This window comes from Chrysemys picta, chromosome 2 (assembly GCF_011386835.1).
Source record: "Chrysemys picta bellii isolate R12L10 chromosome 2, ASM1138683v2, whole genome shotgun sequence".
Taxonomy (NCBI): domain Eukaryota; kingdom Metazoa; phylum Chordata; order Testudines; family Emydidae; genus Chrysemys; species Chrysemys picta.
In genome coordinates this window covers 139138222-139155703 of record NC_088792.1, presented here as the reverse complement: position 1 = coordinate 139155703, position 17482 = coordinate 139138222, and the positions used below count along the sequence as shown (strand labels likewise).

Genomic DNA, 17482 nt, shown 5'->3' with positions numbered 1-17482 from the left:
CTGGTTATCCCCTCAGGTGCAGGATAAAAGAGGGGTCATGTTGCCTTCTTATGCCCCAAAGTCAGACTCTGGTATGTGCTCCCCTGTTGAGTTCACATCTCCCCACCACCCCATCAGCCTGTTTTCCTGTTGACTTTACATGCAAATAGGGCTTGTTTTGTGTTGGGTTTACAATGCTTAATTTACATCAGAGACCTAGTGAGATAGGTGATTCCACATCCCATTGTCTGGCAAAACCTGCTTGTCAACCTGCTAGGGACACAGATTCTAAATATATGTTCAATACATACATACAAATTCTTAAATGTCACCCATACTTACATCACACAACGACCAATGAAGATTCGTACGACGTAAGCTTCGATTGGACACTTTGCACAACCCTTTTTGGGTGAAAACTGTGAAGCACTGTGCTAGGTGCAGTGAGTGACTCAGGCCTGATACAAAACCATGAGTCCTTTGCCAGTTGGCATGGAGAGGTTCTTAGGGATCACACCAATAATAATAGCAATACCTAGTTTTTATATAGCATTTTTTATCCTTAGATCTTAAAGCAGTTTACAGAAGCAGTAAGTAATAGTACTGCCATTTTACAGATGGGGACACGAAAGTACAAAGAAGTGAAGTGACTTGTCCAAGATCACCTGGCAGGCTGGTGGCACTGCCGGAATAGAACACAAGCCTGCCAAGTTCCAGGAGCCTGCTGGGTCTGTTGAGCCACAGTGCAGGCAAAACATCATTTGGGAAAATTTCACATTCACAACTTCTATCCTTACAACAATTTTCTGCAGGCCTGGCCCAAAGCAGTTGGTTAGCATTTGTAAAATGCTACGTTTTGGACAAATACTGCAACACAACTTTATAAGGGTAGGTTTCACTTTTACAAAATTTAAAAGGAAATTGTGCTCATAGCTATAATTAAAAAGAATCAAAGAAAATCAATGCCAGTTTCTCTGATATGAAGTGATTTATTTATTTTTTTAGGCTGAGAGTCAGTCTGAGCAGACTAATAACATGGGCCAAGACTTTTAAACATGGCTAGTGTTTTTGGCATCTCAGTTTTGGGTGGCAGACTTGAGACCTTGAAGGGGCCTGATTTTCAGAAAGCGCTAAAACCCCACTGTTTGTGGGAACATGGCTGCCCCATAGAAGCTCCCTGCTGGCTGAGTGTGGTGTGGCTGAACACTCCCTGTCCCAGTTTCCTTTCCTGAGGTTATTCTCCTCGGCTTCCCAGACATGGGTCCGTGCTGGAGTTGTGACTTAACCCTCTAGCCAAGTCACAGAACAAGAAATTCAAACTAAAAATCCCAACAAACAAAAATGTTTTTCTGCTCTTTGGGGGCTTTTCTTCAGCCCATCCTCTCGGGTCTATTCCCAGCCCCCTTCTGGGCTACCTGTGAGAGTCTTTATGGCTCCGGGATAGAGCCTTCAGTCCCTGGGTGTACTGTGTTCTCACACCCTGCTGAGCTCTCTTCCTGGCATCCTTGCCTGTTCCACTAGAGAGCACTGGGCCCCGGAAATGGTTCTTCTGGAGTAACCCAACTCCTGCAGACCCTGGCTCAGGACCTGCCATAGAAGCCGGCCCCACTCCCTGTGGTTCCAGTACACAGACTGGTTTCTAGGCCCATTTATAAGGCTCAGGTGTTTCTTAAGCTATCACGTGACCCTCCTTAGTCCCGAATCTTCAGGCTGGGAAGCAGCTAATTACTTATGGCACAGGTGTGGCTGGCCCCATGTCCCCTTAAAGTGGACAGTTATCCTTTGACACCCTCTGAAAATCAGGCTCCGTTGAGGCGTCTCATTCAGGCAGGGCCGGCTTTAGGAAATGCGGGGCCCAATTCGAACATTTTTGGCGGGGCCCCGGCAGGGATGACTATAAAAACAAAAAACAAAAAAAAACATTCATTACTAACAACCGGTTCCCTATAAAAAATTCTGATTTAAGGGCTGTGCCACAGTATGTATTTTTTGTACCAATAGGGTTACCATAAGTCTGTATTTCCTCCCGGACAGCGATTTATGAACCAAAAAGCCTGACATGTCCAGGAAAATACGGATGTATGTTAACCCTACCTAAAGTTCTTTTTTAAAAAGATGGGCCTGAACTAGAAATGAGCTCCGTTTCACATGTGTGGGTCCCCACCACTCCCTGGGGGTGTGCTAGGGTGACCAGATGTCCTGATTTTATAGGGACAGTCCCAGTTTTGGGGTCTTTTTCTTATATAGGATCCTATTACCCCCACCCCCTGTCCCGATTTTTCACACTTGCTGTCTGGTCACCCTAGGGTGTGCACATGTGTGGGTCCCAGCTGCTCCCTGCCCCCCTCATTGAAGCAGGTGTGCAGGGTTATGCCCTGGGAACTGCAGGGCACCACTGGACATGGGGCTGGCTGTAGGCAGGGTCTGGCTGCAGGCAGGGCAAGGGGTGTGAGTCTGGCTGGAGACAGGAGGGTGTGGGGTGGGCTGGCTGGCTTCAGGCAGGGCCGCAGGGGTTGGCAGGGCTGGAGACAGAGGAGTGCAGGACTGGCTGGCTTCAGGCAGGGGGGTGCGGCAGGGGTTGGCTGGAGACAGGGCAGGGGGTGCAGGGCTGGTGCGGGAAGGGGTGTGTGTGGGGCTGGCTGGCTTTGGGCAGGGCTGCAGGGGGGTGCGGCAGGGGTTGGCTGGAGACAGGGCCAGGGGTGCGGCAGGGACTGGCTGTGGGCAGGGGGTGAGGGGCTGGCTGCGGGCAGCGGCAGGGCAGGGGGTGCAGGGAAGGGGGTGCGGCAGGGGCTGGCTGCAGGCAGGGGCTGGCTGCGGGCTGGGCAGTGGGTGCGGGGCTGGCTGGAGACAGGTCAGGGGATGCAGAGCTGGTGCGGGCAGAGCCCACCCTGTATGGTAAGTGCCCCCTTCTCCTCCTCCTTCCCCCACCGGGGTAGCAGCAGCAGCAGCCCGGGGCTTGGGGGCTATTTAAAGGACCTGGGGCTCCCCTGCTTCCACCGCCCCAGCCCTTTCAATAGCTGCGGGAGCCCTGGGGAAGTGGCGGGACTCCAGCGGCTATTTAAAGGGCCGGGGCGGTAGAAGCAATGGGAGCCCCGGAGTTTTTAAATAGCCCTCAGAGCCCCGCAGCCCTACCCCAGGGCTCCAGCAGTGGGGGTCTGGTGGCAATTTAAAGGGCCTGGGGCTCCAGCCCCTGCTGGGAGTCCCAGGCCCTTTAAATTGCCCCCTGGGGAAGCCGGGCCACCCGGGTACAGCGCACTGGCTCTTGCTGGTACGCCGTACCGGGGCTTGGGCGCGGGGCCCTCTTAGGGGCGGGGCCCGATTCAGGGGAATTGGTTGAATTGGCCTAAAGCCGGCCCTGCATTCAGGTTATGCAAAAATTGATGTGTTCAAAATGACTAGTCACTTTTAAAAACCTTGGCCAGGCCTGGTTTATTTGTTTAGAATTGAAAGATATTGGAGTGATTAGTTTTGTCAGTTTTATTGGGCAGGTTAGCTCTGATGTTTGAAAATGGTAATGAGAAGCAGAACTTAGCTGCCACATGTCTGAATTCAGAGTGTTAGTTATGTTGCCTGCAAAGGCACCAAAGGAAATCTTAGCAAATTCCGTCTTCAAAACTATGATATAAAACAAGTATTGTACCCAAGTTAAGCTAAAATGAAGTTGTGAGTCGTCAGCTTTCAAATCCCAATGTATTGCTCTTGTTCATTGTTACGTTGTATCTAAAATGATAGGATGTTAGAACTGCATTATAAACTAAAGGCATTTAGCACCATTTGGAATTGTCTAGGCATGAAGCACCCCCTAGTGGACTTAATCAGTTTTACAATTTTTTTGAAGAGACTCCTGTGAATACAAATGTTCAGAATATAATTTAAAAACAAATATGTGGGATTATTTTTAAATGCTATGAATTTTTCTCTAATTGGAGAGGTAAGGTAGGAAAATGGGAGTGTAATGTTACCAGGACTGACTCGATTGCAAAATAAAACCCAGTGTTTATTAATATAAAGCCATCTTTACCACATAAAAGCCAGGGGAAGGTTGAGGAAGTGTTTTAAATGGAGTTGCAGAAAGACACAGTAATTATGCGATTTCTGTTAGACAGTGCTGCATTATTACACGATAATACTGAGTCACAATGATGCAGTATCCTAACATACTGATCTAATGCCATGTTGCAAACACTGCTATCCAGCATGTGCATAGCAAGTTGTGATTATCATGTGACTCCATTACTCCATTGAAACTGGCACTGTGTGAAGTGGCCCTTGAGCTCTGCCAGGCAGAATATTACTGATGCCGTTTATATACTTAAAGCCTTTGGTACAGAGATGACTACACCGAGACATGTTCATACTGCTTTAAACTTTGTATCAATCTACACCTTACATCACAGGATCATTTCATTCGAAACAATTAGCTATTATAACACAACAGACAGACTGCAAAATAAGGTACCGCTGTTGTATTTGGAGAGACGAACCCCAGGCCCGGCACCCAGCCTGAGTAGCTGGACTGGGCTCTGGGTATCTCTGCAGGGGTGGGAGAGGAATCCTCCCTTTTTCAGCTCACAGGGTGGTTGTCTTAACTAGGATAAGTGGTCGAGTGTAGGTCGGGCATAGGTAACGCATTAGCTAAGTCAGACCTAAACTGGACCTTTCTCCTAGTGCAGATGTAGGGTAACACCTTAGCTTGATTTTTAGCTGGCCTTATCCATGTGTATTCCTCTCCTCGTATGCTGGTAGTTCTTCCATTTTTTAAAATTAAAAGCTTAAAAAAATACGAACCCTAAAACAACTAAAGAAATGGAAACAGCAAACCTGAAATCACAATCCAACATTGGACCATTCACTTTATTATCAGCTGACTGCCTGAAACTTTTTTGCTCAGATTGAAGATCAACATAAAACAAGCTACCCTTTGGACAAGACTAGAACTTTTTAATGGGAAGACTTTATTTATGAGACTGACATACCAAGATTAAACAGTGCATTTTAAGAGCCATGTTTGCTGTGGGGGCTTTATTTTTTATCTGTCATGTAAGTTATAAAGCCAAAAGATTGAACTGAGGTGTGATTTAGAGTGTGTTGGTTCAGTCATTTTGCATATGAAAGCCCTCGGAGTGAGAAGTCTTTTACTGATCCTCTTTCGCCTCCAGTAGTTCAAAGTTCAGACTGTTTTGCCCTTCAGAAAGCATGACATGTGGAACAAGTGATGGAGAAAGATTAAAGATTTCCAAAATGAGGACCTCACAGACTGCTGTCATACTTCGTGTATCCAGAGCACTGAATGTAATGGATTGGAACAGGCTTTGCATTTAAAAATGCTTGGGGTGAGAGGTTAGTTGAAAGGTTGAGTGCACACTAAAAAGAGTCTACTTCCCTGAGGATTTTGTGGGACTAAACTACCACAACACAATGTAAGTGTTTGAGTTGTAGCAGTCATGCAAACGATGAATGGAAAGTTTGGAGTACTTGGTGTGTTTTCATATTTTTTATTAATAATACAACTTGCATTGGGTCAAAGAGCTGCAAAGAAAGCAGCAGCAAAACATAACTAAGCATGGTACCAACTATATTAGAAATAGGAAGAAAAAAAACTTTAAAAACCAAATTTAAAAGCATTACTAGCACAAAAGTATAGCCAAATGCTGCTCCCAGTTACCCCCAGTATAAATCCAGAGTGACTCCATTGGCTTCAGTAGAATTATTTCAGATTCACACCAGGGTGAGTCAGAGCAGAATTTGGCCCATGGCACAGGACAGAAATGGCAACTCTAATAATTGGAGAGCGATCCAGATCCTTAGCTGGCCTACACTGACATAGCTATAACTGCGGTGAGTCTATGCTGATGTATGCCAGCCAAAGATCTTGGCGCAGAGGGCAGAGGGCAGGCAGGAAATATACATCAGTAAAGTGGGATATTTTGTTGTTTTTATCTGGCAAATGTAAAGGCACTGAAGTATAAAGCTATTTAAAAATGAATCCCGGAAGTGCTGTTGCTAATTCTCATGTGCGCAGGGTGCCAATGTAATAGAAAGATCACATGAGAGTTATAAAAGGTCAAAATAAATTAAATGTACTGCAGAATTTTGGATAGAATGTAAATGTGTGATGGATGAATGAAGGTCAGCCAAGAGCCTGTTACAATGCTAGGGTTGTAGAGACTCCAGCACATATCAGAATAAATATACTATATCTTTTATATGAAGTTGTGAATCATTTTTAAGAGTTGCTGACACCTTCTGGAAAGCTATGCAAAACATTTAGACACAGATCTCTCGATACATTTTATATACACCTCTACCTCGATATAACGCTGTCCTCGGGAGCCAAAAAATCTTACCGCGTTATAGGTGAAACCGCGTTATATTGAACTTGCTTTGATCCACTGGAGTGCACAGCCCCGCCCCCCCCCCTCCCGGAGCACTGCTTTATCGCGTTATATCCGAATTCGTGTTATATCGTGTTGCGTTATATCAAGGTAGCGGTGTATATATTCTAGATGTCTCTTCCCTGATTTTTATTTTATTTTAAATTGTTGAGGTGTACTTGCATGGAAATCTGATGTTTGCTTCTTGGGGCTGCATCTGTTCTTTGCTCCTCACTAGAAACCTCTCTGATAACATAAGGGCACCACAGTCACCACTTTTGCTTAGTAACCAAATTGTGCATTGTATATGTGCCCAGTTCTCATCCATTGAAGTCAATGACAGAACTCCCATTGGCTGCAATGTGGAGGTGGGATCAGGACCTAAGTGTGCCCAATTTCCATGAAAGTGAATAGGAATTAAATGCATATATTTAAAGTCAGAATTTTGTCCAATGACTTCAGGTGAGAAATAAGCAAGTCAGATAATTGAGTTTTTAGGAAATAAGCTCAGTTAAATTATTGGTTAAATTATGCTCTGAACCTGCCCAGATGCAACATTATTGAAGGAAATGGGATTGGACAGGAAAGCAAAATTTGGCTCACTGTTTTTAGGCAAATGGTCTAGTAATCGAAATTCAATATTTCATATTCTGTTTGTTTCAGCAGTGATTGTTTTTAAATGGTCTATTTTTTCAAATATCAATGGGTCTTTAAATGTGTCACATCAAAATCTCTGCACATTTAACTTTTTCCTTTGTTTTGGCACAAATTTTGCATATAATTTTACCAAATCAGATTAGTTGCTATATGAGGCAATAGGTGTTTTTTTGGATTCTGTTTAAAATAAATTATAATTTATACATATAATATTTTTATATATAAAATAAAAATGAGGGGGGATTAGGTAAAAGTACATAGAGTTGCTATGGATTTATGCTGGTATGACTAAGTTCAGAGTCTGCCCCTACATGAAAAACCTTTGTTTAAAAGAAACCTGTATCATCATCATCATCATCTTCACTATGAACAGTAGTAATAATATTTAAGTATGCAGTGCCATAGATATGCATAGATAACCTCCTACACACTTATTAATGCTCCGTTTCACACCAAGGCTCCCTCCCCTATGGTTATCCTTCTATACATAACCATGCTGCAGCCTTACCAAGTCTGTAGGAGACTCCTGATTTTGGATTAGCTTTACAGCAGTTTTTAGCATATCTGTAGCTATGTGGCCATGCCTCCTTGTGCTGTTTTCCATTCCGCGGTGGCTGCATTTCAGCAGTGGTGTATTATGTCATCTCTACAGCCCTGGGGTGCCTCACAGGAGTTGAAGGGGTGCTTGTCATATGTTAATAAATGGAGATCCTGGCTGAAAAGTGCTGTAGAAGCGTGGAGTTATTATGCGTTTAGCACTGTGTTCCAGTGAGACATTTAAATTCTCATAGCGTTTTAAATCTCACTCATTCAGATTGTCATGGTCTGACAGCCCTCTCTAATCACTCCCTTTACTCTGGCTTGTGAGTGCCTTGATGTAGGCCAGACCAAGGATTTTTTCCCCCCATGAACATAGTCAAAGTAGAAACGCTGTGGTATGTTTTTTTGTCTTTCAGTGGTGAAAGTGGTGCTGGTAAGACAGAAAGTACTAAGCTGATTCTCAAGTTCTTATCTGCCATGAGCCAACATTCGCTGGAACTGTCCTGTAAGGAAAAGACCTCCTGCGTGGAGCAAGCTATTCTTGAGAGCAGGTATTATGTTCATATCCTCATACATGGTCCATAGTGTTGCACACAATACAGAGTGACAGAGGTAGAACAACCACTGAAGCTGAAGACATTTAAAACTAGACTGCTGCACAAAACACTGTAAAATAATCCTGCACTGGCACCCAGGGAGTAGACAGATGACGTTCCAGGTCTTTTCCATCTCCAATGTTTGTGGTTCTTTGGCTGTAAGTTCTGTGTTGCAGACACCAATTCTTGGTGTATGTGGAGCTGTTGATTTACATTGCAGGCTTTTCCCAGTGATTTTTTTTCTCTTTTAGAATTTCATATGCACTATGGATTTTCCACTGTTTTCCCCCTTACATTTTAAATTACAGCTGTAAGTTTTTTAAAATCAAAATAAAAGTCAGCGGAGCTCTAGGTCTAGGTCTCCTCTACCTCGATATAACGCTATCCTCGGGAGCCAAAAAATCTTACTGTGTTATAGGTGAAACCGCGTTATATCAAACTTGCTTTGATCCACCGGAGTGCGCAGCCCCGCCCCCCCGGAGCACTGCTTTACCGCGTTCTATCCAAATTCGTGTTATATCGGATCGCGTTATATCAGGGTAGAAGTGTATATTGATAAGGCAGCGTGGACGAAGCCTGCCCTGCGGATGCTATAGCATTACTGATTATTTGTGTTAGTTATGTATTTATAAATCACCCGAATGTTAGGCATTTTACAGAACAAACTAGACTGTCCCTGCTTTGAAGTACTTGCAATCTATTTTACACATGACACGTGGGTGCATTTAGAAAACAATAAGCGTGGTGGTGTGGGAGGGCCCAGGTCACAGTAACAGGATCACCAATGGAATGGTTCTGTGCAATGCGTGAAGTGGTTTTGTACAAATTGGGATTGTTTCTTAGTTATTTTTTTTCATTTTTGTTTGGAGCTGAGCTGCGGGGATGGGAGTGAGGAAGGCAACAGGAGGTGCGAGAGGGGGAGAGGCGGATGGGGTGGGGAGATTTTATTATTTGGTGGATAGGAGAGAGGCTTGAGGGGGAGCTAAAGGGAAACAGAAGGGGGTAGTAAGGATCAGCAGGGCAACTGAAGATAGCTTGCTGAGGTAAGGGAAAATCAGGCGAGCTGATTTGATGGATCTATTTGCTGTTAATCAGGTACCTTCCACAAGCACTAAATTCACTCAATGTTTTAACAAGAAGTTGTGCACACAGCTAGACTATGAACAGATCTGTTGCTATCACTGTCACACATCTTCCCTGTCCCTCCCCCATCTCTGTTTTCATCCACTAAAGTAAGATTGTGTAAGTTCTTTAGGACGAGAACGGTCTCCTATACACCGATATGGCACGCTGCACAATTGGGTCTTGGCTTGACTGGGGGCCTCTGTCTTTACTATAATGCAAACACTCAACAACAGTTATAATATAGACCTGTTGTAATAAATCCTATTTCAGTTATATACTCAAAGCTGTACAGTGGTTAATGTCTTTTTCTTATATAGTATTATAGCTACTTTACTACCTGCAGACATACAGCCAGTGGTATAACTGAGTTGTCTAGAGCAGTGGTTCTGAAACTGTGGGTCAGGACCCCAAAGTGGGCTGCGAACCCATTTTAATGGGGTCGCCAGGACTGGCTTACACTTGCTGGGGCCCAGGGCCCAAGCCCCATTTCCTAGTGCCAAAGCCCAAGGGCATCAGCCCTGGATGGTCAGACTCAGGTTACAGGCCCCCTGCCTGGGGCTGAAGCCCTTAGCCTTTGGCTTTGGCCTCTGGACGGTGGGGCTCAGGCGGGCTCAGTCCCCCCTCCTGGGGTCGTGCAGTAATTTTTGTTGTCAGAAGGGGATCATGGTGCAATGAAGTTTGAGAACCCCTGGTCTAGAGCGATGGTAATGAGTAAGGATGTAGGCCATGTCTGAGGATAATGTTAGAGTTGGGCTTTATGGGGATTATGCCTTTCCTTGAGCACTGGAGTGCAGTGCTCCTATCAATGGCATTCCAGTCACAAGTTAATACATTTGTCGTCCTCCCTTATTTTCACAGCCCAATTATGGAAGCTTTTGGCAACGCGAAGACTGTTTACAACAACAACTCAAGTCGCTTTGGGAAGTTTGTTCAGCTGAACATCTGTCAGAAGGGAAACATCCAGGGAGGAAGAATTGTAGATTGTATCCTCTCTCCTTGCTGAGTGCCTGTGTAGTTCAGGATGATGTGCTCCCTGTGTCTGTTCTGGGGGGAAATATTAGCCTTCGCCTGTCCCTCTGCCCACACCCAAAGATTCCAGGTTAAAAAAAACTTTCCTGAGTGAACTTCAAGAGAAATCAATAAGTCCAGATTCAGTCTGTGTGTGTCCATCTGTCCATTCCTTTATCTAGATATAAAATCACCAAACCTTTCTCATTTCTGGTATTATGGCTAACGAGCATGTTTCTCCAGAGTGAGCTGCTAATGTCTTAACTTCATGGGAAAAACTCTGATTACCAGCTCTTCACCAGCCAGGTGAAATTCATCCAAGGGCATAATGGGCAAGGAAAGGCCTGTGCAGAGCAGAAGTGAGAGGTTCCATTGTGTGAGGGGGGAGGGGTAGCCTCTGGTTGGCCACACTGCTTGCATGCTGCAGCGCTGGGCTATGTACCAGTTTCACATAGGACACTGCAGGTTGGGGAATTAGGGGTGTAACTTCAGGATTTGCAGTTACATAGATGAAGTAGACATAGGCCCTGTATAGGGGTGTTGGGTTGTGTTTGCTATTCCTGCACTGTCGCAGGATTACTGGCTGTGGAACAGCTGCATCCCCCTTGTGTGTCTTTGAGGGGGTGATTCTGTCCCCACACTCTCAACCTCCAAATCCTGCCTAGATCTTTGCACAAAAGTTGTTTGTTCACACTTCATGCAAGGTGGGTGAATTTCACCCTTAAAGCAGGCACCAAACTAACCAGCAAACAGAAAGTTAAGCAGAAAGGTAGGTGTCACTTCAAATCCTCATTTGGTCCAGAATATGACAATACTTCAGTATGTTCTGTTGAAAAAAACTTTGGGATTAGAAGTGGCTGAATGTGTTAGTTATGGAAACGCTCCTCCTTTTGCTGTGCAAACAGGTACACGACACAGACCACAATGTTCTTTTTAGTCTCTGAAGTTAAGCCGCTAGGGAGTTGTAAACATATAGTTCTTTAACTTCACTGTTTTATCCCTTGACGGATCATTTTCTTCCACACTAAAGATTTATTAGAAAAAGTAAGTCAACATTTGCTGTCATCCAGTATTTTTGTTTTATTCATAGACTTTCTCAAAAATTGCTGGGGAATAGGTTCCCTTTAAAAATAATCCCCTAAACAGAAATCTTATTTGCTTTGACAGAACCGTGTAGTAAGGCAGAACCCTGGGGAGAGAAATTATCACATATTCTATGCACTGCTGGCAGGGATAGAAGAGGAAGAGAAAGGTGAGTGACAAAGCTCTGCTCACACAACTGTTTGCAATGGCTCTTTGCCAGTACTATTTCAGTCATGAAACACCATCTTGCGGTGACAGTGCTGTGGTAAACCAATAACCGAACAAGAGAAATAGATTATTTATTTAATCTGAATTCACCGAGCATGTTTTGTGAGCTCATCTTGCTACAAGCAGTGTCTCTAGCATAGGAATGCCACCAGGCCTCCTGAGGTTTATTCCCAGCTGCCGCAGACTCACTTTGTGACCTTGGGATAGTTACTCAGGCTGGACACTGCGATGTGGCCTTGTCCCTGACTCTCTTGGCTGGGCACTAGGAAATTCCAAAGGGAAGAAAGGAGAAGGAATCGTATTCTCACAGTCCCTTATCATGAAGATTAACCCCTTAGCAAGAGAAATAGCATTTGTGTAAAAATGTCTAAGCTGTGTTAGCACCACCTTTTTGGCCACCTGAATGTGTGCGATGAAGAGTACAGGTCATGGTGTTTCACAGCTAGCTAAAATGAAAATTATCCAATGAATCTGATACATTTTCCATTGCTATAAACCAGAGGCTCTCAACCTTTCCAGACTACTGTACCCCTTTCAGGAGTCTGACTTATTTTGCGTACCCCGAAGTTACACCTCACTTAAAACCTACTTGTTTAAAAAATCAGACATAAAAATACAAAAGTGTCACAGCACACTATTAGTGAAAAATTGCTTACTTTCCCATTTTTACCATACAATTATAAAATAAATCTATTGGAATATAAATATTGTCCTTACATTTCAGTGTATAGAACAGTATAAACAAGTCATTGTATGAAAGTTTAGTTTGCTGATGCTTTTTACGTAGCTTGTTGTAAAACTAGGCAAATATCTAGATGAGTTGATGTAGTCCCTGGAAGACCTCTGTGTACCCCCCCAGGGGTACGTATACCCCTCGTTGAGAACCACTGTTATAAACCACTTGATTTTGTGTCCCTGCTCATGTATATCTCAAGTAAATGAAAGATTAATTAATTTTTTAACTGCTAAAGTGGTGACTTGTTTTTTCTCTTTGCAGATGCATTTTACTTATCTGTACCAGAGCACTACCACTACCTGAATCAGTCTGGATGTGTAGCGGATAAGACAATCAATGACAAAGACTCCTTCAAGGAAGTCATTGTGAGTTGTTTGACCAGTTCTTTATGGTTCAAGGGTGATAAGTTTCACATCTCTTTGCTTGATAGTGGTTTCAATGAAAGCTGTCCTGATCTGTGGCTAACTAGGGTCCTAATCTTGCAGAAGGATCAGTCCATGGTCATGGCTATGTGCAATCCCACTCACTTGAACAGCACTCCACATGGGCATAAGGTGCCTCATGGAATATCAGTGTTTACTGTTGCCCAGAAGTGACTAATTTTCTGTCATACACTTCGCTATCACAGGGAGCATTTCTTTCCATGCATGCAGGATATGAAGTCACTCTCCCAACACTCCTTGGAAAGGAAAGCAATTAAATTGCAGAACAGAGGACAGCAGTGGAAGGCAATCAGACATTCACCCACCTTACCTTCCATGCACGACTTATGTAGAATTACTGTTACAGTATTTTATAACAAAGGACATATGTATTCATACCTAGGAGCAAATTACTCAACGCATGATGGTGGGAATGGGATGCTACAGAGTAAATACATTAATAATGCACATCCGAAATAGGACACCACAGGATATAACAAAGAATGTACACAGTGTGTGATGGAAGCATAAAGTGTCTTGTTTCACAATTGATTGAGAACCTGTACATTTTCTGATTCATTCCCACTTTTTTTGACAAAACCAAACAAGTGTTCTATTGTTTACCTAACTTACCCCAACCATCCATTAGAATACAGTGTAGCACTCCCATCCCATTCCAAAGGTGTTTGCACCTTCTGTAAGATTTTAGTATCTGGAATAAACTAGATGGCTTTTTTTCTTCATAACTATTGGGTGTACACTGTGAGGGCTGGTTGTGTGTATAAAAGAGAAGCATCACTTCCGTATCTGTTTGCTGTTTATGCTCCTGGGACAGTTCATACAAAACAGTCAAATAAAAATACTGAGCAATCAGGAAGCAGCTTTTCTTTTATGGGAACATTAACCTTCTGACTAAAAGAAAACAAGCCACCTTATTTTGCATGACCAGTGTACATATTTCTGCTGCTTCTCTCATTTCAAGGCTTCGTACACTTTCTGCACTATTTACTGAAATATAGAAATAGCAAATCCATGGTAGTATGTGGACTTCTGCAGCTTTCCAATCTCTTCTAGCCATGTGCCTTTGGGGGAGAAAGGGTGCAATAAAGATAATCTGGTATGTGGAGTAAGTGATCAGATATGATTATTAAATAGAATGGAAACACGGGTGAAATGGAGGCACTCACACTAATTGAGGATTTCTCTGGGTAGCCTTGACTTTCACACCCACATTAGTGTCAGCAATTAGTTACAGTAATTAGCTGACTCTTACTATTACCAGAATTATCAATTTCTTTTCCTAGTACCACCACCATTTCAGTGTGGCATGTACTCTATGGGATTTGAAAACCAATAAAAATGGCCAGGTACAGTTTATTTAAAAGGTGTTTATGTATATTTGTTTTTGCAGCTATAAAATTACCTAATTTCATGACAGAAATATTTTTGTGAAAGTAGGTGATATCCACATTGCAGTCATATAGTTCAGGTTGAGTAGCATGACATTTAATTTGCGCTAATCGGCTTGAGGCAGGTAGAGCATGAAATTAACTTGACATGTAAATCTTGCATTCTGGAGTATTTTAGAAGCAGAAATTTGGGCACAGAATGGGGGCTTTTCTACACTGCTTTCCTTATAATGAGGGACAGGGACATTTTGCATCTTGGGGGGTCCTGTTCCTTCCCTGTTTCATGCACCCCCATCCCTTATTTCCTTACAGATCTTCCTAAGGCTGAGAATGTGGCTTCAGTGACTTCAAAATTCCTAAGCCGTACTTCATTCTTCTTTCAGTCATATGCATTCTAATGACCTTTTCCAAGAGGCTACAGATGATTCCCCCCCTAGATGTTTTTCTTTCCTTTGTGTTCCAAAAGTTCTTCTCCAGTGGAGTGGGGATCTGCAGTGTGAGCGCACACACATGCATTCCTAAGTATTCTTGTGACATCTGTTATTACTGTGCCATGAACTGGATCCTATTAATAAAATCTCTTCAGCTTGTACCTCCCTCTATAGTTATAACTATGGCCAATAGGATTAGGGACAATCACAAGAAATTTGTTAAAAATCATCAGGAACAAGTGGAATTACTGGGTGAAGTTCCATCGTCTGTGTTATACTGATGTCAGATTAGATCAGGGTTTCTCAATCTGTGGCTCATGAACCAAAAGGTTCCAGTCCCACAGGGCTGGCTGAGTTCAGTTCCTCATTCCTGGTATTGTGACTTCTGGGGTCGCAGTGCCACTCGGGTTTGTCCAAGCAGCCCCTCCATCATGATGGGCGGGGTGGGCAGCCAGACCAAATTTGAGTGACTGGCACTGTGACCTCATTTGACAAGTCACAAAACCACTCAAGAAAACTTGGCCCTGCAGACCCTCGTTAGGGAAACTGGGCCAAAATTGAGTGGTGCTGCGACCTGAACGTCACCACGTCTGGAGCCCAGCCAGCCCTGCGGGACCAGAACTGCAGTAGCTGCTGTTATGGTATGCACAGTGTCATTATTTAGTACCAATTACATTAATAGGTATATTCTATATCATGGATAAGGAATACTTAGTAAGACAGATGTTTTTTGCACTAAAGCTATTTACTGGGTTGTGACAGGACATCAAGGTTTATGAATGGGTTCTGAGAAAGGTTTGAGAACCACTGGACTAGATGATCATTGGGACCACGAAATTATGAATCTACCTACAAAGTATTGGCAATCGTATATATTTATTGTGTACTGGAAGAGTGTTCATTTTCTCAGATCTACAGTACTAAAAGGTGTTGTATGTTCTGTGGGATTTTAGTAGTTATTATAACAGCTCTTTCTGTGCAGACACAGTGGAATGGATTCCCAGAGCTTCTGCAGATATCCCTTTCCTTCTTATTTACTAAAAATGTTATTGCAAGTATGTGACTGGAGGTATGGCAGGGGGAACAGGACGATCCCCTACCAATACCTTGGAGGGATGATAGGTATGAGAGAGAGGAGAGAAGAGAACTTCTTCTTCAAACCCTAAGCTGGCTGACTTGGGGTAGAGCTCCTTTGTGGGGAGGAAGTAATTCCTAGAGCAGCTGCAAAAACACCTCTCAGTGCTGCTTGTGTTTTGCAAAATGACACTGTTGTCATTATTGATGCACACTATGATCAAAGACCATCTTTTTGTAATCACATTTGCACAGAAATACAACACACTCAAATAGCACTACTCAAATATGTCATGCTCTGTGTATTCCGCGTCCCTGAATTAAGAATATTTTATCAGTGCAAACCATGAAATACAGTGAATTTGCACAATCTGGTTCAGAGTCCAGCACTGTAGAGAGATATTTGGAAAACACAAACCATTCCCAAAGAAAATAGTTGTCTGTTTTTCTTGCATTAATAAAATAATACATGTTTTACATTGATTTTTGTTTTGTTTTGTTTTGTTCCTGATATACAGTGGTACCATGGTCATTCTTACTTTGCCCATCCATAAATCCAGTAGTTTTCACAAAAAACCTGTGTCTCACCCCAGTTAGTAGAGTACAGTAATGAGGTTTTTCATTAAGACTTTGTTAGTTTCTCAAAATATGAAGCAGAACATTAGTGTTATAAGTAAAACTAAATTACAGTGCACTGACAACGTACATTGCATGATACACGTTTGGTTGCCTCCATGACTAATCTGCAAAATCTGGTAACACAGAGGGGCGGTTCCTCCCAGTTGCTAGTACAAATTAGTGAGATTTTTTAGTATGGCCCTGATCTCGCAAAGTACCCAAGCACATGCATAACTTTAATCAAGTTCCGTTGCAGTGAAACGGCTCCTTAGAGGGTCAGTGACACTCAGAGGGATGAGATTTTAAAGATATCATTGTGTGTTTAAAGTTGCACACGTCATGTGTTAAAATGCTTGTGTGGATTGAGGGCGAAGACAAGAGATGCATTTGCTGTTCCCATTCCGCTGTCCCTATGTCGTTTCAAATGCTAAACGCTGCAAAACTCAGTTGTTGTGTTTTGTAATTTATTCTCCATAATCTACTTCAGTTTCTGGTTCTCCAATGAAATCAGACACAACTAAAAGAAATATTTTCTTCCAGACTGCAATGGATGTGATGCAGTTCAGCAAGGAGGAGGTGCGAGAAGTTCTTAGGCTGCTAGCTGGCATTCTGCATCTAGGGAACATTGAGTTTATCACTGCTGGTGGGGCACAGGTGTCCTTCAAAACAGGTGAGATCGTTATGGGATGAGGAAATGTCCATGATTGCTTAATAACAGTGTTGGAAACCACGCAGGACAAAAGTCTCTGCTTCAAGCAGTTGTTTTATGAAGATGAAATGAGTTACTCCTTGGCACTAAGCTCTGCCTCCAGTTCAGGAAAGAACTCAAGCATATGCTTAACTTCCTCATGTGCTTAAGTCCCCTGAAGCCAATGCTTTCCTGAATTTGGAATGCTTGTCCTTAAGTTGATGGGACTTAAGCATGTACTTAAGTGCATTCTGGACTTCAGTGCACTGTGCCTGCCTTGTTTGCCTTGTCAGCAAGTTACATCTGCAGCTGTGTAACGATGGAACAGAAAGTTCAGGGATTGGGTTTGGGAACAATGACATCATCCCTTACTTTTATACCAAATAATGGCAAAGTGCAAATTCAGATGCACAGTTTGGACAAACTCTTCTTCTATTCATCAGAAACATCTACATGATCCAGGGAGAAAGCAGAAGTACCCTCTCATGAATGAGGAAGTGGGTATTAGGTTTCT

General features: G+C 43.1%; 1 protein-coding gene across 2 annotated transcripts in view; it reads left to right on the top strand.

Annotated features, from left to right (window-relative positions):
* Positions 1–17482, top strand: part of MYO10 (myosin X) — a 248865-nt gene that overhangs the window by 143392 nt on the left and 87991 nt on the right. The window contains exons 5-10 of one of the 2 annotated variants that reach the window (XM_005290206.5): positions 7967–8101; positions 10130–10254; positions 11310–11323; positions 11447–11531; positions 12588–12691; positions 16821–16950. In XM_005290206.5, the coding sequence (XP_005290263.1) occupies positions 7967–8101; positions 10130–10254; positions 11310–11323; positions 11447–11531; positions 12588–12691; positions 16821–16950 (593 nt within the window). Of the gene's footprint in view, positions 1–7966; positions 8102–10129; positions 10255–11309; positions 11324–11446; positions 11532–12587; positions 12692–14469; positions 14654–16820; positions 16951–17482 lie in introns of those variants that run through there. The other variant, XM_042845779.2, reaches the window with a different exon arrangement.